Source organism: Hemitrygon akajei, chromosome 8 (genome assembly GCF_048418815.1).
Source record: "Hemitrygon akajei chromosome 8, sHemAka1.3, whole genome shotgun sequence".
In the NCBI taxonomy this organism is placed as follows: Eukaryota; Metazoa; Chordata; class Chondrichthyes; order Myliobatiformes; family Dasyatidae; genus Hemitrygon; species Hemitrygon akajei.
The window spans coordinates 29215960-29238306 of NC_133131.1; the positions used below are offsets into that span (position 1 = coordinate 29215960).

Below are 22347 nucleotides of genomic sequence, written 5' to 3' on the forward strand. Positions count from 1 at the left end.
AATTATAACACATATGAAGTTGCATTGAGTGATCAAAGACATGATATGAAACGTTGAGAATTTCTGCTTTCTTATGGGACCTCTCTATGCTGTTTCGTACACACTTAAACCTTTAGATTCAGCTGCTGAACCCTCTCTCCCCTCAGGTTTTCAGCTGCCTTACTGGTTACTCTTTTAACTCTAAGCATTATTATCCTTCAAGTCCAGGTTGCTTGAGAAGGAACTCACCAGGCCAAATTAGGTGACATAGCTTCAAAGTTCATGGGAATAGATTCAGGATAGATATGAGGCGAAACTGTTTTACCCAAAAAGTAAATTCTGTGGAATTCTCTGCACAAGGGAAGCAGTAGATGTTACCTCATTAAATACATTTGAATCACAGTTAGCATAGCAGGAGAATTAAGGGTTATGGGTAAAAGGCAAGTAGGTGGAACTAAGACAACAGCCATGTTGAGTTGAGTTGGGAATTCTTTTCACATGCGAGAGGTGTTGACAACTGTGTTGTGATTTTTTAGTTTTATCTGTGTGGGAGGGTTTGATGTTTTTCTTTGAATGACCTCCATGGTTTTCTTAGTTTTGTGGCTATCTGGAGAAGAAAAATCTCGGAGTTGTATACTGCATACCTACTTTGATAATAAATAAACCTTTGAACTTCAATTAGCCAAGATCTTATTAAATGACGGAGCAGGCTCAACAGGCCAGACGGCCTAGTGCTGTTCCTAATTCTTATGACCAATCAGGTTACTCTGCATCTGGTTCCTCACAGAGTGTCCTTTCCATGACTTTAACTCTCAACTACAGCTGCTGCTCTCTCTCCCTAGGCATCCTTTTCTTGTGATCCAAAGAAAATCACACCTGTGACAATATGATTAACCTTTTGAAGGTACCACCTCCAGACTGTTTTTCTTTCTCTTCCTGCTCACAGTGTGTTTGAATCATTTATCTCTGACGCTGGGCCCCACAACACCTTTAAACAGGGATCTCTGTCAACCTTTTGTTCATTTTTCAGTCACGGTGAATCATGTATTTTTGCTACAGGCATCTGACTACAAACACTTCAATAATTTAATATTTGCACAATTTTTAAGTGGGCTTAATCATACTATTGAATAATAATGAACATTTGATTTGGGAATGTGAGCCTATTGTAAATGTCAAACTGTTCTAAGAATTTGCAGCTTATTTTATTCAATGGCCTCTTCTTTCCCTGTAATCTTATCCAGAATTTCTACCCAAATGCCCCAAGTTGGAACAGATATCCACATTTCATTTCTGTTGATTCAAATGACATTGTGATAATCCGAGTCCTCCCAGTCAGTGGAAGATACTTATCTGAATCATTCCACCATGGAATCATAGAAACATAGAAAACCTAGAGCACAATACAGGCCTTTCGGCCCACAAAGCTGTGCTGAACATGTCCTTACCTTAGAACTACCTAGGCTTACCCAAAGCCCTCTATTTTTCTAAGCTCCATGTACCTATTCAGGAGTCTCTTACAAGACCCTATCATATCTGCCTCCACCACAGTTGCCGGCAGCCCATTCCACACACCCATCACTCTCTAAGTAAAAAAACTTACCCCTGACACCTCCTCTGTATCTACTCCCCAGCACATTAAACCTGTGCCTTCTTGTGCTAGCCATTCCAGCCCTGGGGGAAAAGCCTCTGACTATCCACACGATCAATGCCTCTCATTATTTTGTACACCTCTGTCAGATCACCTCTCATCCTCCGTTGCTCCAAGGAGAAAAGGCCAAATTTACTCAACCTATTCTCATAAGGCATGCTCCCCAATCCAGGCAACATCCTTGTAAATCTCCTCTGCACCCTTTCTATAGCTTACACATCCTTTCTGTAGCGAGATGACCAGAACTGAGCACAGTACTCCAAGTGGGGCCTGACCAGTGTCCTATATAGCTTTAACATTACCTCTTGGCTCCTAAACTCTATCCCACAGTTGATGAAGGCCAATGAACCATATGCCTTCTTAACCACAGAGTCAACCTGCACAGCAGCTTTGAGCGTCCTATGGACTTGGATCCCAAGATCCCTCTGATCCTCCACACTGTCAAGAGTCTTACCATTAATGCTACATTCTGCCATCATATTTGACCTACCAAAATGAACCACCTCACACTAATCTGGGTTGAACTCCATCTGCCACTTCTCAGCCCAGTCTTGCATCCTATCAATGTCCCGCTAACCTTTGCCAGTCTCCCACACTATCCACAGCACCTCCAACCTTTGTTTCATCAGAAAATTTACTAACCGATTCCTCCACTTCCTCATCCAGGTTATTTATAAAAATCACAGTCACTTTAATCCGTAATCCAAATAGTATTTGCTATTTCGACCGTGAAAGGAAAATTAGTACATTGAAGAGGGTACAGTGCTCTTTCAGTGGAGAAGAGCACATTCCAGTTTATGGTTTGTTCATCTAATGCTTCATCTTATTCAAATATTATATTTTATTTAGGGACCAATATGCGTCAATAAAAATGACCATGGGTACTCCAGTTTACTTTCTTTTCACTCTATGGACGTGGGCAGGGTGTATCACATAGTGAGGGAGGCTAGGACTATAGGGTGCAGCCTCAGAACTCAACAATGTCCCTTTAAAATAGAGATGAGGAGGAATTTCTTTAGCCACCAGAGGGTGGTGGATCTGTGGGATCCATTGCCACAGACGATTGTGGAGGCCAAGCCGTTGACTATATTTAAGGCGGAAATCGATAGGTTCTTGATTGGTATGGGTGTCACAGGTTACAGGAAGGAGGCAGGAGAATAGAGTTGAGAGGGATTATAAATCGCCCAAGATGCAATGGCGAGACAGACTTGATGGACCAAATGGCCTAATTCTGCTCCTATGTCTTATGGCCTTTAATACCTCATCTTACAGAGGGATATATTAATGATTGTCCATTAATCATGCTTATTTGTTTCTAATGGTCTTCCTCCGCTCTTTCAATATTCTTGTGTGTTTTATTTTAATCTTGGTATCTTTCATTTGAGCATTGGCACACCAGTAACATCCTGTCTCCATCACATGCCTCGAACATCATGTCGTTTCAGGGTGGGATTTACGTTTTCCAGCTCTTGGACCATTACACCGCCCAAGTATCCATCGTTTTCCTCACCTTCTGTGAGGTGCTCGCAGTTTGTTGGCTTTATGGTAAGTCCACTGTCAGTCTTATTGTCAACAATTGTTAATATAGATTTGATCAAATTGATTGGTATCAAATGCATAACGTACAGCAGTCCCTGGCTGAAAAGCAGTTGGTATGATCACTGTCATGCAAAACCTATCAAGCAATGGAAAACAAGGTAACAGATATCAATCTTTACCCTGATCGTTATGGGAATTAAATTTAATTTATCCTCCTGTAATTACCCCACTGCGCTGGAACTATTAAGGTGACATGCATCCACAAATGAGAAGGCACTGGAAGGGCCAATCACAACTCAGGACCCTGAGAAGGATGTCACATTAAATGATTTCTCACAGCAACCACGATCTGTGTGCTGGAGATGGCGGGGGCTTAATCGTGCTACCCCAGCTGCCCCCCTGATCATCCAGGGACAACGGTTGCATCTGCACAGAACCTGATGCATCCTGCTCACAGTCAAGTGAGAGTGATGATGAGAGTGTGAGTGTGTGTGTGTGTGTGTGTGTGTGTGTGAGAGAGAGAGAGAGAGAGAGAGAGAGAGAGAGAGAGAGAGAGAGAGAGAGAGAGAGAGAGAGAGAGAGAGAGAGAGAGAAAGACAGAGAGAGAGAGAAAGAAAGAGAGAGAGAGAAAGAAAGATAAAAAACAGTTAGGACCTCCTTGGTCCTGAGATGTCTGGATGATCCTGGTCCAAGATCAGCAGAACTTCAGTCGTGACACAGCACATGCTTAGAGGGCCAACTCCAAGCTATTGTCAGCTTGTTCACCAAAGCACAGCAGAAGATACACAAGTCTTTCGATCTGCCCCACTGCCCAAATTCTAAAAATAAAAGATGCCGGAGAACATAAAGCATTTCTCATATCTCCCAAGCCACCATTCAATGTAAGCAGGGACTGAAGCTGAAAATAAGCTCCACTTTCTGTTTGAAGGTCCGGGCCTCGGACCTGACACAATACCCTGGCAATCCAGCTGCCTACGGTGATCACTCCCCTCCAAGGGTCCTTCTGAGGCCGAGGCCACCTAGCAGAGCGAACTCGGGGACAGGAATGCACCATTATCGCCACAATATCTCCAAACTCACTGGGACGATGAGTGAATCACTGCCAGAGTCCTGTCCTAGACCAACATCCACAGTTACACTCAGTCATAATAGTCACCTCCACGCCCAGCAACAGGGTCCCGGGTCAGGCACTGCATGCTGAAAGAGATCAGAGATACACTGACAGCTTCTGTGAAAAATGACACATCCCCTCTAATTCCTGGAATCGCAGACCCCATCGCTGCTCAGAGTAGGGATGGAGCAGTCAGGGTGCTATTGAGAACCTCAGGGTCTTGCGTTGGATGCACAGAGAAGGCCTGCATTAGTGGCAGAAGGGTTGCATCACCCGACAGACATCAGGTGGTTCCTGCTCTCTCTGTGGGAAGTTTGTAATTCCCACGTCAACCATCACAAAGCCAGCAGAACTAGAGTGGCTGTAAGTTACCTTCAATCCGCAGGGACGTCCCAGTAAGGAGCAGTGAACTTTCACTGTTGGCAAGTAGCCCGATCATGCTTAATACGCAAGAATATTTGGTGTTTTTTTTAATGTTATACAACACATAGTTCCATTATCTATCCACTTTGGAAATATTTTCCTTAAGTAAGTCAAAGAGTTTGCTGAGGGAAAGTTTTGGTTTTGTAGACATTAGCTGCAAATTTCGAGATTATCTTCGCAGAAGCAAGATCTCTTAGGAGAAATGAAACATGCAGAAACGGGGGAGGGGGGTGGGATTTGCATTGTACTAATTCATTTCACGTTATCTGAGCAGTTTAGTCCTGCAGACAGCATCCTGCAGGGGGAAAGTGAAGACTACTGTTGCCTGCAACCTCTTTCCAGACAAGTGGCAAATCGTAATCAAGTTTAATATCACCGGCATATGTCATGAAATTTGTTGTTTCGCGGCAGCAGTACATTGCCATACGTAACAGTGAAAACCGCAAATTACAATGAGAAATATCTATTAAAATTTTAATTAAATAAGTAGTGCAAACAAGAAAAAAAAAAGTGAGGTAGTGTACATGGGTTCATTGTCCATTCAGAAATCTGCTGCTGGAGGGGAAGAAACTGTTCCTGGAACATAGCAATCCTTTTGCCATTCATTCAGACCTTCCCAGAGCGATCATTTTAATACCGATCCCCATTCCCATTCCGACATGTTGGTACACGGTCTCCTCTTCTGCCATGATGACACTACTCTCAGGGTGGAGGAGCAACACCTCATATCCCATCTGGGTAGCCCCCAACTTGATGGCATGAACATCGATTTCTCCTTCTGGTAACTTTGTTCCCCTCCCTTTCCATTTTATTCCATTCCCTACTCTGGCCTCTTCCTCTTCTCCTCAACTGTCTATCACCTGTCCCAGTGCTCCTCTTCCTTCCCTTTCTCCCATGGTCCAATCTCCTCTCCGATCAGATTCCTCTCTCCCCAGCCCTTTGCCTTTTCCACCTATCACCTCCCAGTTTCTTACTTCATCCCCCCCCACCCACCCCTGAGCTGGCTTCACCTATCACCTTCCAGCTTGTGGTTTGTCCTCCTTCCCCTGCCCCCATCTTTTCATTCTGACATCTTCCCCCTTCCTTTCCAGACCTGATGAAGGACCTCAGCCCAAAACCTCGGCTATTTATTCCTCTCCATAGATGATGCCTGACCTGTTGGGTTCCTCCAGCATATTGAGTATGTTGCTCCTGAAACATTGCTTCTTCAGACCCCTGAACCTCTTCCTTGATGGTAACAGTGAGAAGAGGGCAGACCCTGGGTGATGGGGAGGGGGGGGGGGTCCTTAACCATGGATGCCACGTTTTAAAGCATCGCCGTTTGAAGATGTCCTCGATGCTGGTGATGATGCTGGCTGAGTTTACAGCTTTTTCAGATCCTGTGCAGTGACCTCTCCATACCAGACGGTGATGCAGCCTGTTAGAATGCTCCCCACAGTACATCTGTAGAAATTTGCAAGAGTTGGTGACATATTAGTTCTCCCAAACTCTTAATGAAATATAGCTGCTGTCGTGCCTTCTTTGTAATTGCATCAAAATGTTGAGCCCAGGGTAGATCTTTAGAGATGTCGACACTCAGGTGAAGCTGCTCACCCTTTCCTCCTCTGATCCCTCCATGAGGACTGGACTGGTGCGTAATCCCTTGACTTCCCCTTCCTGAAATCCACAATTCATTCTTTGGTCTTACTGACACTGTTGTTGCAACACCACTCAACCAGCTGATCTACCTCGCTCCTGTACGCCTCCTCGTCACCATCCGAAATTCTGCCAACAATAATAGTGTCACTGGCAAATTTACAGGTACCGTTTGAGCTGTGACTAGACACGCATTTGTGGGTATAGAAAGAGGAGAGCAGCGGGATAAACACGCATCTGCGAGGTGCGCCAGCCTTGATTGACAGCGAGCAGGGGATATATTTTTCTGACCCACACTACATCAACATCGAAAATCTGTCACTGACGCTGAATCCTTTTAGTGGCTCCAACTGCTGCCAAACCTGGTCAAAGTCTTCCAGACTCTTCCTGCCATGATACCAGTTCATTTAAAGCGGGCGATTGCTAGAATGCAAAACCTGTTTTGTTTTCGAAGAGGTCCTTTCGATTTAAAACACCCTGACCCGGCATTACGTTGTTATTGCCCGTGGAAATTGCGGCGTGATTTTACAAATGACGGTTTCCTGTTTTGAAGGAGTCTCTCGGTTGTCACAGAACATCACAGAGATGCTGGGAAAACCACCAAACATCTACATCCGTGTGTGTTGGCTTGTGCTGTCTCCCATACTGGTACTGGTAAGTTCACATTACCTGGTTCAAGATTTTAAAGTGTACGTCACGTGGCCCTGCGGCATTTGAGTCTAGTTTTAACCAATGACTTTTGATGGGCGAAGATTTGGCTTGAATGTGGTAGGCCCAGGTCTATAGTAATTGAATATTTAAAGCATTATAGATACTGGAAATATGAAATAAAATCCACAAAGCTTGGAGAGGCGAGGCTGCCACACCGCTCCAGCAACTCAACTCGGCCTCTGACCTCAAGCGCTGTCTGTGTGGAGTTTGCATGCCCCGCCGGTGGCCGAGTTGGTTTCTCCCGGGTGCCTCCAGTTCCTCCCAGGCCACAAAGACATGCAGGTAGAACGAATGGCTGCTGTGAGCGCCCGGACTCAGAGGCGAAAGAACCCGAAGGGGAGTGGATGGGTGTGGGAGACACGATGGGTCACAAGGAAAATAAGTAGGGGTCAGGATCGATGGATTTGCTCTAACAGACAGTGTAGAGTTGACAGGCTGAATGGCTTCCTCCACATCATAAGGAAATATGAGCAACATTAGTGGGTCCAGCTAATTTAACTTATATTGCTATATATTAACTTTTTTAATCCACTCTGGTCTCACTATGTTACTCAATTAAATTGGTTTATCTCTGCTTATTACTAGAAGCATCAATGTCCTCCCAAGGCAGCTACCAGGACTGATGCCTTGAACAGTTTGTGATTCTGCTTTGTGGACGAGCTCCTTGCAGAAGCTCTGGTCATTCCATCAGCCCGCCAGCAATATTTTGGTTTCCGCAAATTCTTTTGCCCCTCACTATTAGGATCCTCCAACGTGAAATATAATCATCCAGAATTACTGTCAGAAATTGTTGGCAGAACACTGCCTGAATTTGGATGTTTTGGTTCTTTAATTCCTTGGCCCTTTCATCTGCCCCCCTCAGGTCCTCGCTGTGTGCGTTGTCCTTGAATTTGAGCCTGCACGTTACGGCACCTACATCTACCCGAGGTGGGCCCAGGGCCTCGGCTGGTTCATTGCCCTCGCTTCGCTGGTTTGGATTCCGATTGGCGCTCTCCACACACTGCTCACATCCAAAGGCTCCTTCTGCCAGGTGAGTTGCCCCATCAGCAGGTGTCAGTGGCCGTAGACGGCCCTGAAAGCAGAGTGTGGGTAAACCAGCTCGTCTGCACTTCAACGCAAAATGCTGGAAGCGCTCAGCAGGTGGGCGGGCATCTGGGGAAATAGAGGCCGATTAAAGATTCTGGTTGGAGAACACATCCCTGAACTAAGCAGAAGCTTTGACCACTGTTAAAGCCCCAAGCTCGGGAATCTCTCCCTGAACCCCTCCATCTGCCTGCTTCCTTCCTCATTCACTCCTCAAGATTCAAGTACGTTTATTATCAAAATCTGTATAAATTACACAACCTTGAGATTTGTTTGCTCACAAGCAGCCACAAAGCAAGAAACCTGAAAGAACCCAATTGAAGAATTTTTTTTAAAAAAAGACCAACACCCGATGTGCAAGAGAAAGAAAAAATTAAAAAATTATGTGAACAATTGAAGTGAACAACTACGTTCTGAACCAAAATTGAGTCCTCAGATTCGGACCTCAGAGCAGCCCAGAGTAGGCCCAAAGCCTCACTTATCAGTTCATCATATTAGCGGGCACGGATCACAGCAACCAGCCGGGCAGTTTTCATAGCCTCAGTGCCATGGAGAGAGGAATAACCATCATGGAGAGCAAAATCAGCTCTCATCTTGGATCCCGATACCTTGTCTTTTCTGTCTATCTGAGTCAGCATTTAAATTGATCAAACAATGGGCAGCGTAAGGCTCCAGCACCCTGGAGGGAGGAGTGAACAACATGGAGAGCGAGTGGAATCGGCTCTTGCCTCCGATCTGGGCTGGCGCTTAAATTGTCTAGACAGCAAATCGTACCTCTCACTAGGACCCGGCTGCCGCGCATGGCTCCAGGCCTAGGCCACACGGCCCAGTGCCTCGCTCGGGGCCCAGATTTCGCCACCCAGCCCGAAGCCGCTCTCAAGCACTTCAGATCAGCTTGGCGGTCAGAGCAATCCAACCTCACACCCAGGCCATTCATAACGGCATCAGAACTCCATCTGCAACGATTCTGCAACACACCATCTCGGCTCATCCCCTGAACTCGCCTCGCCATCGCTCGCCCCTTCACTGTTTGCAGCAATGATTTAACACAAATTACCTGAGAAAAGGTGTTTTTAGTGATATTTTTTAAAAAATTGATCTTTTTATGCATCTCCACAATTACTACGACAAAAACCCAACTACAAAATAAGAGATTAATACAGTGCAAGATAAACATACAGTAATAATATGGTTCAAACTAATGATGAAAAAGCACCCAAAATAAAGTCATGTAGAGTTAGTATCCACCCCACCCCCACAGAAAAAAAAAACTCCAGACCAACCACTGCAAGATGTAGGAAATATAAATTGGAGCATTCAAACCCCCAAAACTGTAAATGAAAATAAGAACAAAAGATAATAATGCCAAGGAAAAAGAAAGCTGAAAGTAAGGGACTGAAAAAAAACTTAAACTAAAGAAAAGTTATGAAAATATTCAAGAGAAGGTCCCCACACTTTAGGAAACTTCATGTCCGAATTAAGAAGTGAGTAGTGAATTTTTTCAAGGTCTAAACAGGACATAATATCATTGAGCCATTGAACATGAGTGAGTGGGGCAACATCTCTTCACCTAAGAAGAATTAAATGTCTAGCCAAAGGAGAAGCAAAAGATAATGCTCGACGTTTAGTCGGACTCAAATGTATATCCGTCTCACCCAAGGTACCAAAAAGAGCAATCAGAGGGTTAGGTTCTAAGTGGCAATTAAGAATATGGGATAAGGTGTTCGGGATATGTGATAGTGATGTTTTGAGTCAAATTTCTTATCTTTTTAGCTACCAGAGGGCTGTTGCACACGTTTGGTAGCGCCATCTTAACCGGAAGTTTGAAACCTAGCCATCTGGCCATACTTTTATTCATCTCCTTCTGTGGGTAAATGACAAACTTTGTTGAGAATACTTTGAGAATATTCCTTTCCATCAACAGAGTTTCTTCAGTGCAAATGATGACTGTTGTTAAAAGGGTCCGATCCACATCGAAGAAACTGGAACACACTCCTGGAAATGCTGGGTCACACCACAGGATGGGGTAGATGGAGATGAACAGGAGGGTGTGAAAGTTAAACATGGATTGAATAGTTTTATGCTCAGTCTCAGAGCAGTGTCCTAGGCCCAGCCATGTTCAACCGCACCATCAAGGACCTTCCCTCAATAAGTCAGAAGTGAGGATTTTTGTTGATGACTGCACAATGTCCAATTGCACTCTCAACACCTCGGACGATGAGGCAGTCCATGCCTGCGTAGAGCGAGACAAGGCATAAATACCAAGTAATAGTTATGCTAGGAAAGTGCCAGGCAGTGGTCAGCTCTAACAAGAGGAAGTCTTGCCATCTTCCCTGGGCATTCACTTCCATGTCCCACGCCATCAGCATCCATTGATCAGAAACTCGGACACATAAACGCCATAGCTACAAGCGCAGATCGGAAGCTGGGTAACCAGCAGTGATCTCCTGCCACCCTGAAATGCTTTCAGCATCTGCAGGGGAGTCATCTGATGGAATACTTTAACTCACCTAGATGTGAACGCAGAGCCACCCAGGACTAAGAAGTCACCCTCCCCCACCCTGGATAGTCTCCCGTCTCCCTTCTTCCATCGAGCAGAAGATAGAAAAGACTGAACGCTCAGACCACCAGGCGCCAGGGCAGCTTCTGCCCCGCTGTTATAAGACTATTAAACCGCTCTCTCATACGATAAGGGACTCTACCTCAAAATCTACTTCCCTATGATCTTGCACTTTACCCACGCTGCACTTCCTCTCGAGGTTTTATGCTTTATTCTGAATTGTCGTCATTTTCCCTTGTACTGCCTCAACACGCTCTGCAATGATTTGATTTGAATGAACAGCATGCAACGCAGGCTTTTCACTGTATCTCTGACAGTAAGAAATCAATACCCATTTCTTCCACCCCAAACGTTCATTCCCTCAGCCACCCGACCAGAACACCATCTACAAAACAGGCTGCTGTCACTCACCCAGAGCTATGAACTCTAACACCCAGGAGGCCAAAGGAACACCACCGCCCAGGTGATTCCCTTCCAAGTCACATACCTGCCTGATGGAACCATTTTGCTGGTCCCTGGGTCCAAATCCTGGAACTCCCTTTCCCCAGCAGTGCAGTGATGTTCAGATCCAAACATTCACATTTATCATGTGTCCATTGAAGAGAAACCATGAAATGTGTCATTTGCTTTAACAACCAACACGACCTAAAGATGTGCTGGGGGCAGCCCGCAAGTATTGCTGCATACTCTAACGCCAACATTGCACGCTCACAGTACTCGGCAGAACAACACTGAACACACACACAAAAAAACAACAGAACAAGCAACAAAATAACAACAGCAAAACAACCCCCCCCCCACTTTCCTCCCTCCCACCCACTCATCTACACAGACAGTCCTCCAACCCCAGGACTGGCAGCTCCAGTCTCCGGTCTCCGGGCTTCGAATTCTGGACTTCTGCTCAAACTTCGGGCTTTGATCTTTGGTGTCAACCCCAGGACTGGCCAATAACAGGACTCCAAGCTCCAGCTCAAGCTCTGGGCTTGCCCACTCGCCGGTCCACGAGCCTCCTGCCCGCACTGACATCCAATCCCAGGACCGGACAGTACCTTTCACCAGACAGACTGCAGCTTTTCAAGGTCGCTCACTGATACCTTCCCGGGGGCAGTTTAGGGATGTACAGAAAATGCTGGCCCTATAATGGTCTCATCTTTAAAACAAAATGTTAATGTCCTGCACAGTCTTCCTCACTTGGGAGTCTGTCAAAGGCCTGAGCCAAGTACATATTTGGCTGGATCCACTGATCCATCAGGTATCTGGGCAGCATAGTACTTGTTCTGGAGCAGTGAATATCAGGTCTAATGACAGCTCCAGTGATGAGTGGGTATCAGGGAGAAGGTGGGCACTTGTGGAGAGAAGGAAGGGGTGGATTAGAGACCAACTGCATAACAGTGGTTTATCTACTGCCTCGTGGTTCCAGTGACCCCAGTTCAATTCCGACCTCCAATGATGCCTGTTTGTGCGGAGTTTGCACGCTCTCCCTGCAACTACACAGGTTTCCCCTGGGTGTTCTAATTTCCTCCCACTTCCCCAAATCAAGTGGATTGTTGGTAAATTGCCCTAGTGTGTAAATAAATGGTAGAATCTGAAAGGACTGGATGGAGAAGGGGTTAGGGTAAAAATGGATGCTTTATAGTAGGCATGGACCAAGGGGGCCTGTTTCAGTTTGTGTTCTCCCTCTCTCTCACACATACACACACACACACTCACTCACAGAAGGTCAGTAGAAGGGAGGGACAAGTCGGTGAAGGTAAAGGAAGAGAGCCACATAGATTTATTTTGGCAGATATTTTTGTTATCTGAACTCATCGCTGGAGGACTGTGATTATGGTTTCCCCAGGAGTACCCAATGACCTCCGGGATGTTGACAGACCGAGGAAAATCTGGAAAATCCAAAGCACCACACACGAAATGCTGGAGGAGCTCAGCAGGTCAGGCAGCGTCTATGGAAAAGAGTAAACAGTCGATGGTTCGGGCCGAGACCCTTCTCCGAGGCACGTGAAGAAGTTTCTCGGCCCGAAATGTTGACTGCTTGGCCTGCTGGGTTCCTCCAGCATTTTGTATGTGTGGTCCAGGATATTGAGCTCTGTCTCCTGCATGTCTCCAAATGGAATGCCATACAGGGAATAACACCACCACACAAATCAGCCATGAGTGAATCTCAGCACAAAGCCTCAGCTGATCTTCACACCTGCCATATTTTGATCAGGAAGTAGTTGCATACAGCGCACAATTTTCTCTGGATTAGATGGAATTTACATGATTTGTTGTTTTTTCCTCTGCACTTTGGGTCTCTGACTGTCTTTGCTTTTAATGGGTTTGTTCTGGGTTTCTTTGTTTTATATCTGCCAGTAAGGAGACGAATCTCAAGGCTGTATAATGTATACATACTTTGATAATAAACGTACTTTGAACTTCGAACTTAAGCCACGTGGCACTCAGTGATCAGATTTCTCAGAAAATGGCTTCCTGAGAAGGACACAGGGACAAGTTGAAAGCAGGAGTAGGCCTCTCAGCCTTTCAAGTCTGCAATTGGTTTATTATTGTCACATGTACCAAGATACAATGAAAAGCTTGTCTTGCATACTGTCCATACAGATCAATTCATTACACAGTTTGTGCACTGAGGTAGGACAAACAGTGACAATGCAGAATGAAGTATAACCTGCACCACCATTTACTGAGACCTAAACTGATCTGACTGTAACCTCCATTCTGCATTCTCATGTATGCTGGTAACCTTTCACCCCTTTGCTTATCATGAATCAGCCCCCTCCCTTGCTTTAAAACCAAAGATCGACTCCACCAACCTTTGAGAAATAAAGTGAAGAAGATTTGCAACTATGATTTAAAAACATTGCTTCATCTCTAAGTGATTAGAGGACCAGAGATGCAGAAACCCATCAGCATGCCATTTAAAAACTAATAGTAATATGACTGTGATCTCAGTTGTCCTCACTTGAAGGCACTGGGAGATACTTACCCAAAATGGCCACCTGGTGGCGCCACCTCATTGCAATCAGGGCTCCCCAATTGAACAATTTATTCCAGATTAGCAACTGAATTCAAACCCAGGGAGACTGTTTTGCTTCATTAGCATCTAATATATTTTTAATAGCACATTCTATTTAATGTAATAATTTTTAAAATAATATATTTTGTTTTGATTCTCTTGATGATGTGAATTAGAGCTGGAAAAAAACAGGACCTGAAAAGAGAATTGAATAAAAGGAAGGTTTAACCTGTGGGCCTTCTGTTAGCTCAAATTTACAGCCAAGACACTAAGGTGGCATTTCTCTCTTCAGGACCCTTCCAGCATTCTCTATTTTTAATTCGGCAAACTTGATATCTTTCTTTTTATCTGTAAGGATAACATTTTCCCAATATTCTGATGGGCAAAGTGATATTACATGGTACGTTTTTGGAGCTAATGTTGCCTCATTAGGTGGCCTTAAAGTTCTTTAGCCTCACAGTTGCAGTCCGGCTGTGCAGTTCATTTTGGGCTTTCCAGCTCTCCATGGTGAGGGCTTCACTTTCCCTTTTTTATCCAACATGTCTTCTCACTCCTTCCTTTCCAGCTCACCTGGAGAATTACTTTCAAAATCAGAATCAAGTGAGGTGATTTTTTTTTTTTGGGCTTTGTGGCACAGCACAGTGATGGGACATAAAATGACTGCAAATTATAGGGTGCAGATGGAAAGGAATAATGAAGAAGTGTCAATGGACTGGTCAGAAAATTGTTCCTCGATTACTGAGTTTAGGTCTTCCGGCTCACGTACCTCATCCCTGATGGTAGTAACCTGGATAGTGAGGGTCCTTCGTGAGGGATGCCACCTACTTGAGTCTCCTTCTAAAGATGTCTCTGAGGGTTGGGAGGGCTGTGCCCGTGATCGAACTGGCTGCAACTACAGCCCGTCTAGAGCCTCTTGCGACTCTGTGCGCTGGAGACTGTGATGCAACCAATCAAAGTGCGCTCTCATGGTGCTGCCGATCACGTCCATAGCTCTGGAAATAAGAATACCTTCCGATATCGGCCTGGCGTTTTCAGACATTGCAGAAAGTTCTCTGAAACCTCAACTCTCTGTGAGAGAGGCCAGCAGGCTCTACTTTAAATGACTGAAAATTGAGACTTCACCACCATCAGATGGGACGGAAAGTGTCTTCCATACATTATCATGTATATTTTAAACGTTTGTCCTATCATCTTCACTGGGTTTAGTTTGTTTCTCTTCTGTTTCCAGTTAACAGCATATTTTCTTCCCAGATGCTGGAGGTAGAGTATTCACTGCCAGCATTTAGACTTCTCAATTTCCAATTGTTTCCATTTTCCCTGTTTCTGTTTCACAAATAATTCAGGCTTAGATTTTGAAAGACTTTCTTTAGATTTGCTTTTTTTTCCTGGAGGTTAATATGGTATCTGTGAAGGTTTGATATCCGCAGTAATGAAATCCTCATTATCAGCAATGAACCCCACAACTCAGGCCAATTCTGTTAATGTGATGCTTTAGATTCTTACTCGTGTATACCACAGCCAAGTGCTGTAATAGCACGGAAAATACCTTTAATAGAACATCTTTACGAACTTCCAGCAGCTCTTGAATTCTAACAGTTAGCCATCGTTTCCTTCCCTTTTATTTCTTCCCAATCATTTCACCGCTATTCCTGGACCTTTACTAACTACCTGATTCCACCTCCCCCTCTCCCCAAGCAACCAATCTCTACAAGAGACTGCAAGATGCTGGAATCTGGAGCAACAAACCATCTGCTGGAGGCACTCAGCAGGCTGCCCAATATTTGGTAGGAAACTGTCAATGCCTCGGGTCAGACCCCTGCATTGGGACTGATCTGGTCTTGAGAGGAATATTTTTCTTTATTCCCCACGAATTATCTTCATGGATTTCAAGCCCCCGTGATGCTGGCTCTTCTTCTATTGTCTTCACTTCTGTTGTTTTTTTCTCTCTTCACTCAGACCCCTTGCACCCGGACATAGCTGAGCCTCTCCAGTATTAACTGTTGATGTGGTATTAACCGTCCCAATTTCTCCACTCCACGTACCCTGAATTCCTGCTATGGGTGGTGAATCCCCTGTGAGCTGTCGAAGCTTTTAAAGAAGCAGATACATTATTGAAGAAATGAGGAAATTGAGATATATGATTTAGTTTCAGTTGGGGTAAATGTGAATGCTCCAGTTGTCTGAGAGAAGGGGTTTTTGTGCAAATCTGAGCCCTCTGCAAGCATGTGGTTAAACTGGATCACTGGAGCCAAGGATGGAAAATGATTGTTGTGTAGTTGGATGCTTTTTGCTTCAATAAGCACAATTAGCTCCTTGGCTTAATCAGTTCATGTATAGCCCATTCATAAATGGGACTCGGATATTTCCGGTGTCTTAAGGCTAGGCTTCACTTGGACCTAAGGTAACTTTTTACTCTGGTTTCTTCTCAGAGGTTAGGTAAATCAGTCGTTCCTGTGGCTCTCGCCCGCGAGTTGAAACCGACCGACACCGCGGTCTCTGAGGCTTCCTTTGCGGTTTCAATGGGGGAAATGTCGCCACCGCCGCAAGTCGACGTATTAAAGAGCACACTTGTTTAACTCCGGGGTTACTTCGGAAGCACTGCTGGTCCGGTTTGGATCCGGTTCAGATTCAGGCAAAATTATTTATTACACGCCCACCGGAACGCATCATTCGCGTTAAGAACCAACACACCCCACGAGATCCAGGTTGCCGGTCTGGAGTCAGGTCCGACTAGACTCAGCGTCTAGACGTCTCGGCTGTTTTACTAAAGTTCATACGTTGAATAAAGTAAAATGTTATAATTTATTCGCACATGTGGGTTTGTTTTATGCGAGTCCGTGGAGCATAGGTACAGCGCCAGGAAATTCTCGGTCAGTTTGGACACCCCGACTCGCGGAATATTTCACAGAACTCTGGGTGGCAGCAGTCCCGAGAGTGTGCAATTACACTGAGAGGAGCCAAAAATTCCCGGGGCTGGAGGGCGCAACTTTCTGCAATTTGGCAGCTCTCCCCACCCGCTGTGAAGTCCCAGTTCCACGCCAAACACAGGAGGCGGCGGATCCGCGGGCGCCGGGGAGGTTAAGTACAGTAATCAATCCGGACAACTTCCCGGTTGACGAAACCATAAATCGTGAGCGTGGCCTCAGGATAATGGCTCCGTTATTGAGAGAAGCTGGACTACCGAACAGTGGAACTAGGCGCAAGGAGCCGAAGAGCCTCGGCAGGCTTCTCTGAGCTCTCGTGTTAAAGAGAAAGCTGTATAGCTATTTTGTAAACACTAAGAAAACGGAGTGCGCGGCCTACTAATTTCCCTCCATAGATAGGACCTGACCTGCTGACTTCCTCCACTATTTTGTGTTGCTCAAGATTGCCCGCATCTGCAGAATCCTCTTGTGCTGCTTGTTCATTTTACTTTCAATTGGCATGCATGTCAGTGTTTGAATGGTCGGGGAGAAGCGCTGCAGAAAGGAAGAAAACACCTAAAACTTTATAACCAGGTAGTCAAGAACGCTTGGAATTTGCTGACGGAAATTTTACGTACAGCAGTACCAAGTTCTCATCACAAGAGTTTTTTTACGTTTTTGCAGCAATTCTTGTAAAAAGCTCAACGACTTTTGTTTTTGTTTTGTTCAATCCAGTTAAATTTAGATTGTCGTGAGGTTTTCTGGCTGGTTGAACAGATTAACCAACAGCTGGAGCAAATATTCCCACCAGCTGCATGCGTGGACTGGTGACTAAGATCACGTGAAGCTCTATTGCGCGGTATATTCCACGTTTTTTAAAAAAAATCTTCTGGGATGTTTCTTTCTCTAGACTAAAATTTATGCAGGCGAAACACAATTTCCCCAACATCCTTGGAGCAAATACTGGTGGCTATCTGCCGGCCCGTATGAAATGGGCTTCCAAAGGACAGGGCACTTAAAAGTGATTGAAGTTCTCGAGCCTGTGTCCCAGATTCTCAAAATGAACGTAGGTGTACTGTAAACGCTGCAGAGTGTGTGCAGGCTTGGGGAGAGGAGCAGACTGACAGCTCGGCTGGATCAGCCACACGTGCTCAGGGATGCAGATATTTAACTCGTCTCTGCAGGCTGCTGGGTGACGGAGGAAACCACAGACACCAAGGGCAGTGCAAATCCACACAGCCACCAATTTTTTTAATGCTCTCGTTTCACTCCAAAGAGTCACAGTACAAGGGCTTTTTTTTTCTTTCTGTGAAAGAAAGATAATGATAACTATTCCAAACGATTTAGGTAAACAATTAATTCCAAACTATAGGAGTCGAACATTTGTAATGATTTAGTGCCTTTGTCTCAACAGCCGGACCAGAAGACGCGTAACAATTTTGAAAAATTCACAGTACAAACCATCCATTAAAGGCTAATGATTAAAACACTTAAAACACATTTAAATGCTTTATTTAGTGAAGCAGTACACAATTCAGCGGTTAATTACACTCCAGCTTCATTAGCAAACTGGGCATCGATTTCAAATATCTTTAGTTTGTGATACAAGAGAGAAGCTTCATTACTATATACTAGGTATTGCATCACAGCAAGTGCAGAAAGCAATGGAACTCAATAAGGGTGATTGTGATTTAAAAATAAACTAAATTATTCTCAATTAGAGGATGGACATCTTCTCTGTTAGTGGTAACTACATCAAGATATCAATGTCACATCAATGCAGAGATGATGTCTGCTAAGTTGCAGCTACAGTTGCCAATTGAACCAAGGACTTCATATTCAACCATGTCAACAAATAGGCCATCAACAGCTAAATATAGAAAATGTGTACACAAGAGAATTAAGAACACAAGATATCTCAAGTGGAGAACTGATTCTTAGTTTAGTATACAAATTAGGAGGGAAATTTGAGTACAGACTGGGCACTTTTGAGTGCTAGATCTGGAATGTGTTGTGAAATGCCCTAATATCAGCATCTCCCTGAAAATCTCTAGCAAACTGATGCTGAAAACTTCACGGAGTGCAGAATAGAAATAAAAAATAGAAATAGAACAATACAGCGCAGTACAGGCCCTTCAGCCCACAATGTTGTGCTAACCCTTAAACCCTGCCTCCCATATAACCCTCCACCTTAAATTCATCCATATACCTGTCTAGTAGTCTCTTAAATTTCACTAATGTATCTGCCTCCACCACTGACTCAGGCAGTGCATTCCACGCACCAACCACTGAGTAAAAAACCTTCCTCTAATATCCCCCTTGAACTTTCCATCCCTTACCTTAAAGCCATGTCCTGTTGTACTGAGCAGTGGTGCCCTGGGGAAGAGGCGCTGGCTGTCCACTCTATCTATTCCTCTTAATATCTTGTATACCTCTATCATGTCTCCTCTCATCCTCCTTCTCTCCAGAGAGTAAAGCCCTAGCTCCCTTAATCTCTGATCATAATCCATACTCTCTAAATCAGGCAGCATCCTGGTAAATCTCCTCTGTACCCTTTCCAATGGTTCCACATCCTTCCTATAGTGAGGCAACCAGAACTGGACACAGTACTCCAAGTGTGGCCTAACCAGAGTTTTATAGAGCTGCATCATTACATCGCGACTCTTATACTCTATCCCTCGACTTATGAAAGCTAATACCCCATATGCTTTCTTAACTACCCTATCTACCTGTGAGGCAACTTTCAGGGATCTGTGGACATGTACCGCCAGATCCCTCTGCTCCTCCACACTCCCAAGTATCCTACCATTTACTTTGTACTCTGCCTTGGAGTTTGTCCTTCCACCTCACACTTCTCTGGGTTGAGCTCCATCTGCCAATTCTCAGCCCACTTCTGCATCCTATCAATGTCTCTCTGCAATCTTTGACAATCCTCAACACTATTCACAACACCACCAACTTTTGTGTTGTCTGTAAACTTGCCAACCCACCCTTCCACCCCACAGAATCCACAGAACGACTTCAATTGAGGTGGAAAATTCTCTTTAAGCACTTTGCTCTGCCTTTCCTTCCCCTGGTGATGAAGAACCAGGATGACACGACCATTTCTGATACATTGAAATCTGAAAATCTAAGATTTTACAAAGAAAATTCCTGAAATTGGGACAGTAATTCAGTTTGTCCAAATTTATTAATTGGTGACATTACATATTGAACTTGTCACCAATGTCTATCTGTTAGTTGGAAGGCTAAAGCTTTAGAAAGCATCGCATTTGACTATAGCTTCTCATCAGTGATAACAATGTTTCTTAGTTCAGTGGATCAAGTGCCATTACAGACTTTGCTTCACTGGCCGAATTATGATTTCTCCAACCTAGAGAGGAAAGAAAAGGCTTTGAGTTCATTTTTGCAGATATACAATATTTGTTTTCAGTACACTTATCCTGCCAGAGAGTGCAGTTACTTACAATATTAAAACATCAAGATTATATCCTTATATTCTTTCTGCAGCACTTACAAGGGGTTCCAAAGGAATTCATGCAAATGAATAATTGGACAACATGGAAAACAAACCCACAGAAACCAAATATTCCTCTATGTGTCAAGCTGATGACCCAGAGTAGCCCCATATCATCTCACCACCTGCGCAAATTAAGTATCAAGATGATTTGGGGCAATTGATCAACTAAAGTGCAGATTTTTTTTCTTGCCAAAGATAGCGATAGGCAATGAGAGAATCTGCTTATTGCAGATTTATCAAAATAGGCATGATCAGAGACTCACTCCCAATGCACTATGCCCTCTAGACACCTGTGGTGTAAACTTGACTGCCTGCTCCTTTGTGGACCGTGCTCTTGGCAAGAAGCTCTGAAAAGAACACAAGGGTTCTTGTCAATGTTCACCCCACGGTGCTGTGCAGCAGAAGACTCTCTGGTCTCTGGGCTGTTCCTAGCAATGAACAGCCAAATGATAAATATCAGCTGCTGCTGGAAAATCAATAACCTGGTGAAAAAATGCCCTCTGGACTGCCTTAACTTTGTCTTCCAGTGCAATGGGATGTCCATCACAGGGCACAGGGATACTTCCTCAAGGATGCACAGCAGCTTGAAAATGAAGGTTTTGTGGAGGACCACAGTCTTTTAAGGTCTTCCCACCATTGAACACACCCTCTTAGACACTTCTCAAGTGTATTCTTTTAAAAGCAACACTGGTAGTTTTGATTATTTGTGATGTATTCCATCACAGTCATTGCTCATAAAAAATACAAGAAATACAAAGTTTACTTTATAAAAATATTAAACAGGCGAATGTCTTAGTGAGATTAAGTTAGTTAAGTGCTATTACTTGAAATAAATTTACAAGTTAACACGGCAGATAGAGATACCAGTTAAATTCTCTTACACTCAAATGCGGCGGAGCACTGAGGGCAAATATCACAGCACTGGAGACGTCCTCTCCACTCAGAATCTTCAAAAAACAAACAAAAAAATTATAGGGAGAAAATTTATTGGTAGAATCATAAACTCATAGAGCCATATATCACGACACTCACAAAATGCTGAGGAACTCAGCTTGTGAGTGCTACGTTGTATGGCTCTACGACTTTAGCATCTATGGAAATGAATAAACAGTTGACATTTTGGGCTGAGACCCTTCAGGACTGAGAAAAAAGGGGGAAGACCCCAGAATAAACAGGTGGGGGGGGGGGGGAGGGAAAGGAAGCTAGCTAGAAGGTGATAGGTGAAGCCAGGTGGATGGGAAAGGTAAAGGGTTAGAGAAGAAAGAATCTGTAGGAGGGCAGAGTGGACCATTGGAGAAAGGGAAGGAAGATGGGACCCGGGGGAATGATAGGCAGGTGTGAAGTGGTAAGAGGCCATAGAAGAAAAGGGGAGGGGAAGGGAAGGGAATTCTTTTTACTAGAAGGAAAAATCGATATCAGGTTGGAGGCTCCCCAGACAGAATACACGGTGCTGCTCCTCCAACCCAGGGTGGCCTCATCTTAGCACAAGAGGAGGCCATGGACCAACAAATCGGAATCAGAATTAAAATGTTTGGCCACCGGGAAGTTCAACTGTCAGTGGAAGGAGCAGGGGTGCTTGATAGAGTGGTCCCCCAATTTGCAACAAGTTTCACTAGTGTAGAGGAAATCACATCGGGAGCGCCAGAGACAATAGACAACCCCAGCAGATTCGCAGGTGAAGTGTTACTTCACCTGGAAGGACTGTTTGGGTCCTGTTCAGTGCTACACCTGCCCATTCACCTCCTGGGGTGAGAAACGAGGTGAATAGGCAGGCGTAGCACCTCAGCTGATAAATACTGAGAGGGAGATTAGTGGGGAGAGGCGAACGGACAAGGGAAGCGGAGAGAGGGAGCGAGGTAAAGATAGGTTTAGTGGTGGGATCTCTTTGGAGATGATGGAAGTTGCTGAGGATGATGTGTTGGATGTGGAGGCTCACGGGGAGGTAGGTAAAGACCAGAGGAACGCTATCACCATTAAAGCGGTGGAAAGATGGGATGAGAGTGGATGTTCTGGAAATGGAGGACATGCAGGTGATAGCAGCACCAATAGTGGAGGAGGGGAAGGAGGAAGAAGGAGGACGTCTCTGACGCCCTGGAAAGGAAAGCCGTGTCCTGGGAACAAATGCAATAGAGGCAAAAGAACTGAGAAATAGCAATAATTTTTTTTATAGGAACAGCGTGAGAAGAGGCATAGACAAGATAACTGTGGGAATCGGGAGG

The 22347-nt window shown here is 44.7% G+C and overlaps 2 protein-coding genes across 3 annotated transcripts in view; one reads left to right on the forward strand and one right to left on the reverse strand.

The window, feature by feature from the left end:
• Positions 1-16508, forward strand: part of LOC140731756 (sodium- and chloride-dependent GABA transporter ine) — a 123165-nt gene extending 106657 nt beyond the window's left edge. For both annotated transcript variants that reach the window (XM_073053523.1, XM_073053522.1), the window contains exons 10-13: positions 3076-3175; positions 6892-6992; positions 7912-8079; positions 16135-16508. In XM_073053523.1, the coding sequence (XP_072909624.1) occupies positions 3076-3175; positions 6892-6992; positions 7912-8079; positions 16135-16281 (516 nt within the window). In that variant the 3' untranslated portion in view covers positions 16282-16508. The remainder of the gene's footprint in view (positions 1-3075; positions 3176-6891; positions 6993-7911; positions 8080-16134) is intronic.
• A 1596-nt stretch (positions 16509-18104) lies between these two features.
• Positions 18105-22347, reverse strand: part of dhrs11a (dehydrogenase/reductase 11a) — a 98203-nt gene continuing 93960 nt past the window's right edge. The window contains exons 6-7 of the mRNA XM_073053533.1: positions 21010-21075; positions 18105-19981 (exon numbers count right to left, since the gene is read on the reverse strand). Of these exons, the coding sequence (XP_072909634.1) occupies positions 19940-19981; positions 21010-21075 (108 nt within the window). The 3' untranslated portion in view covers positions 18105-19939. The remainder of the gene's footprint in view (positions 19982-21009; positions 21076-22347) is intronic.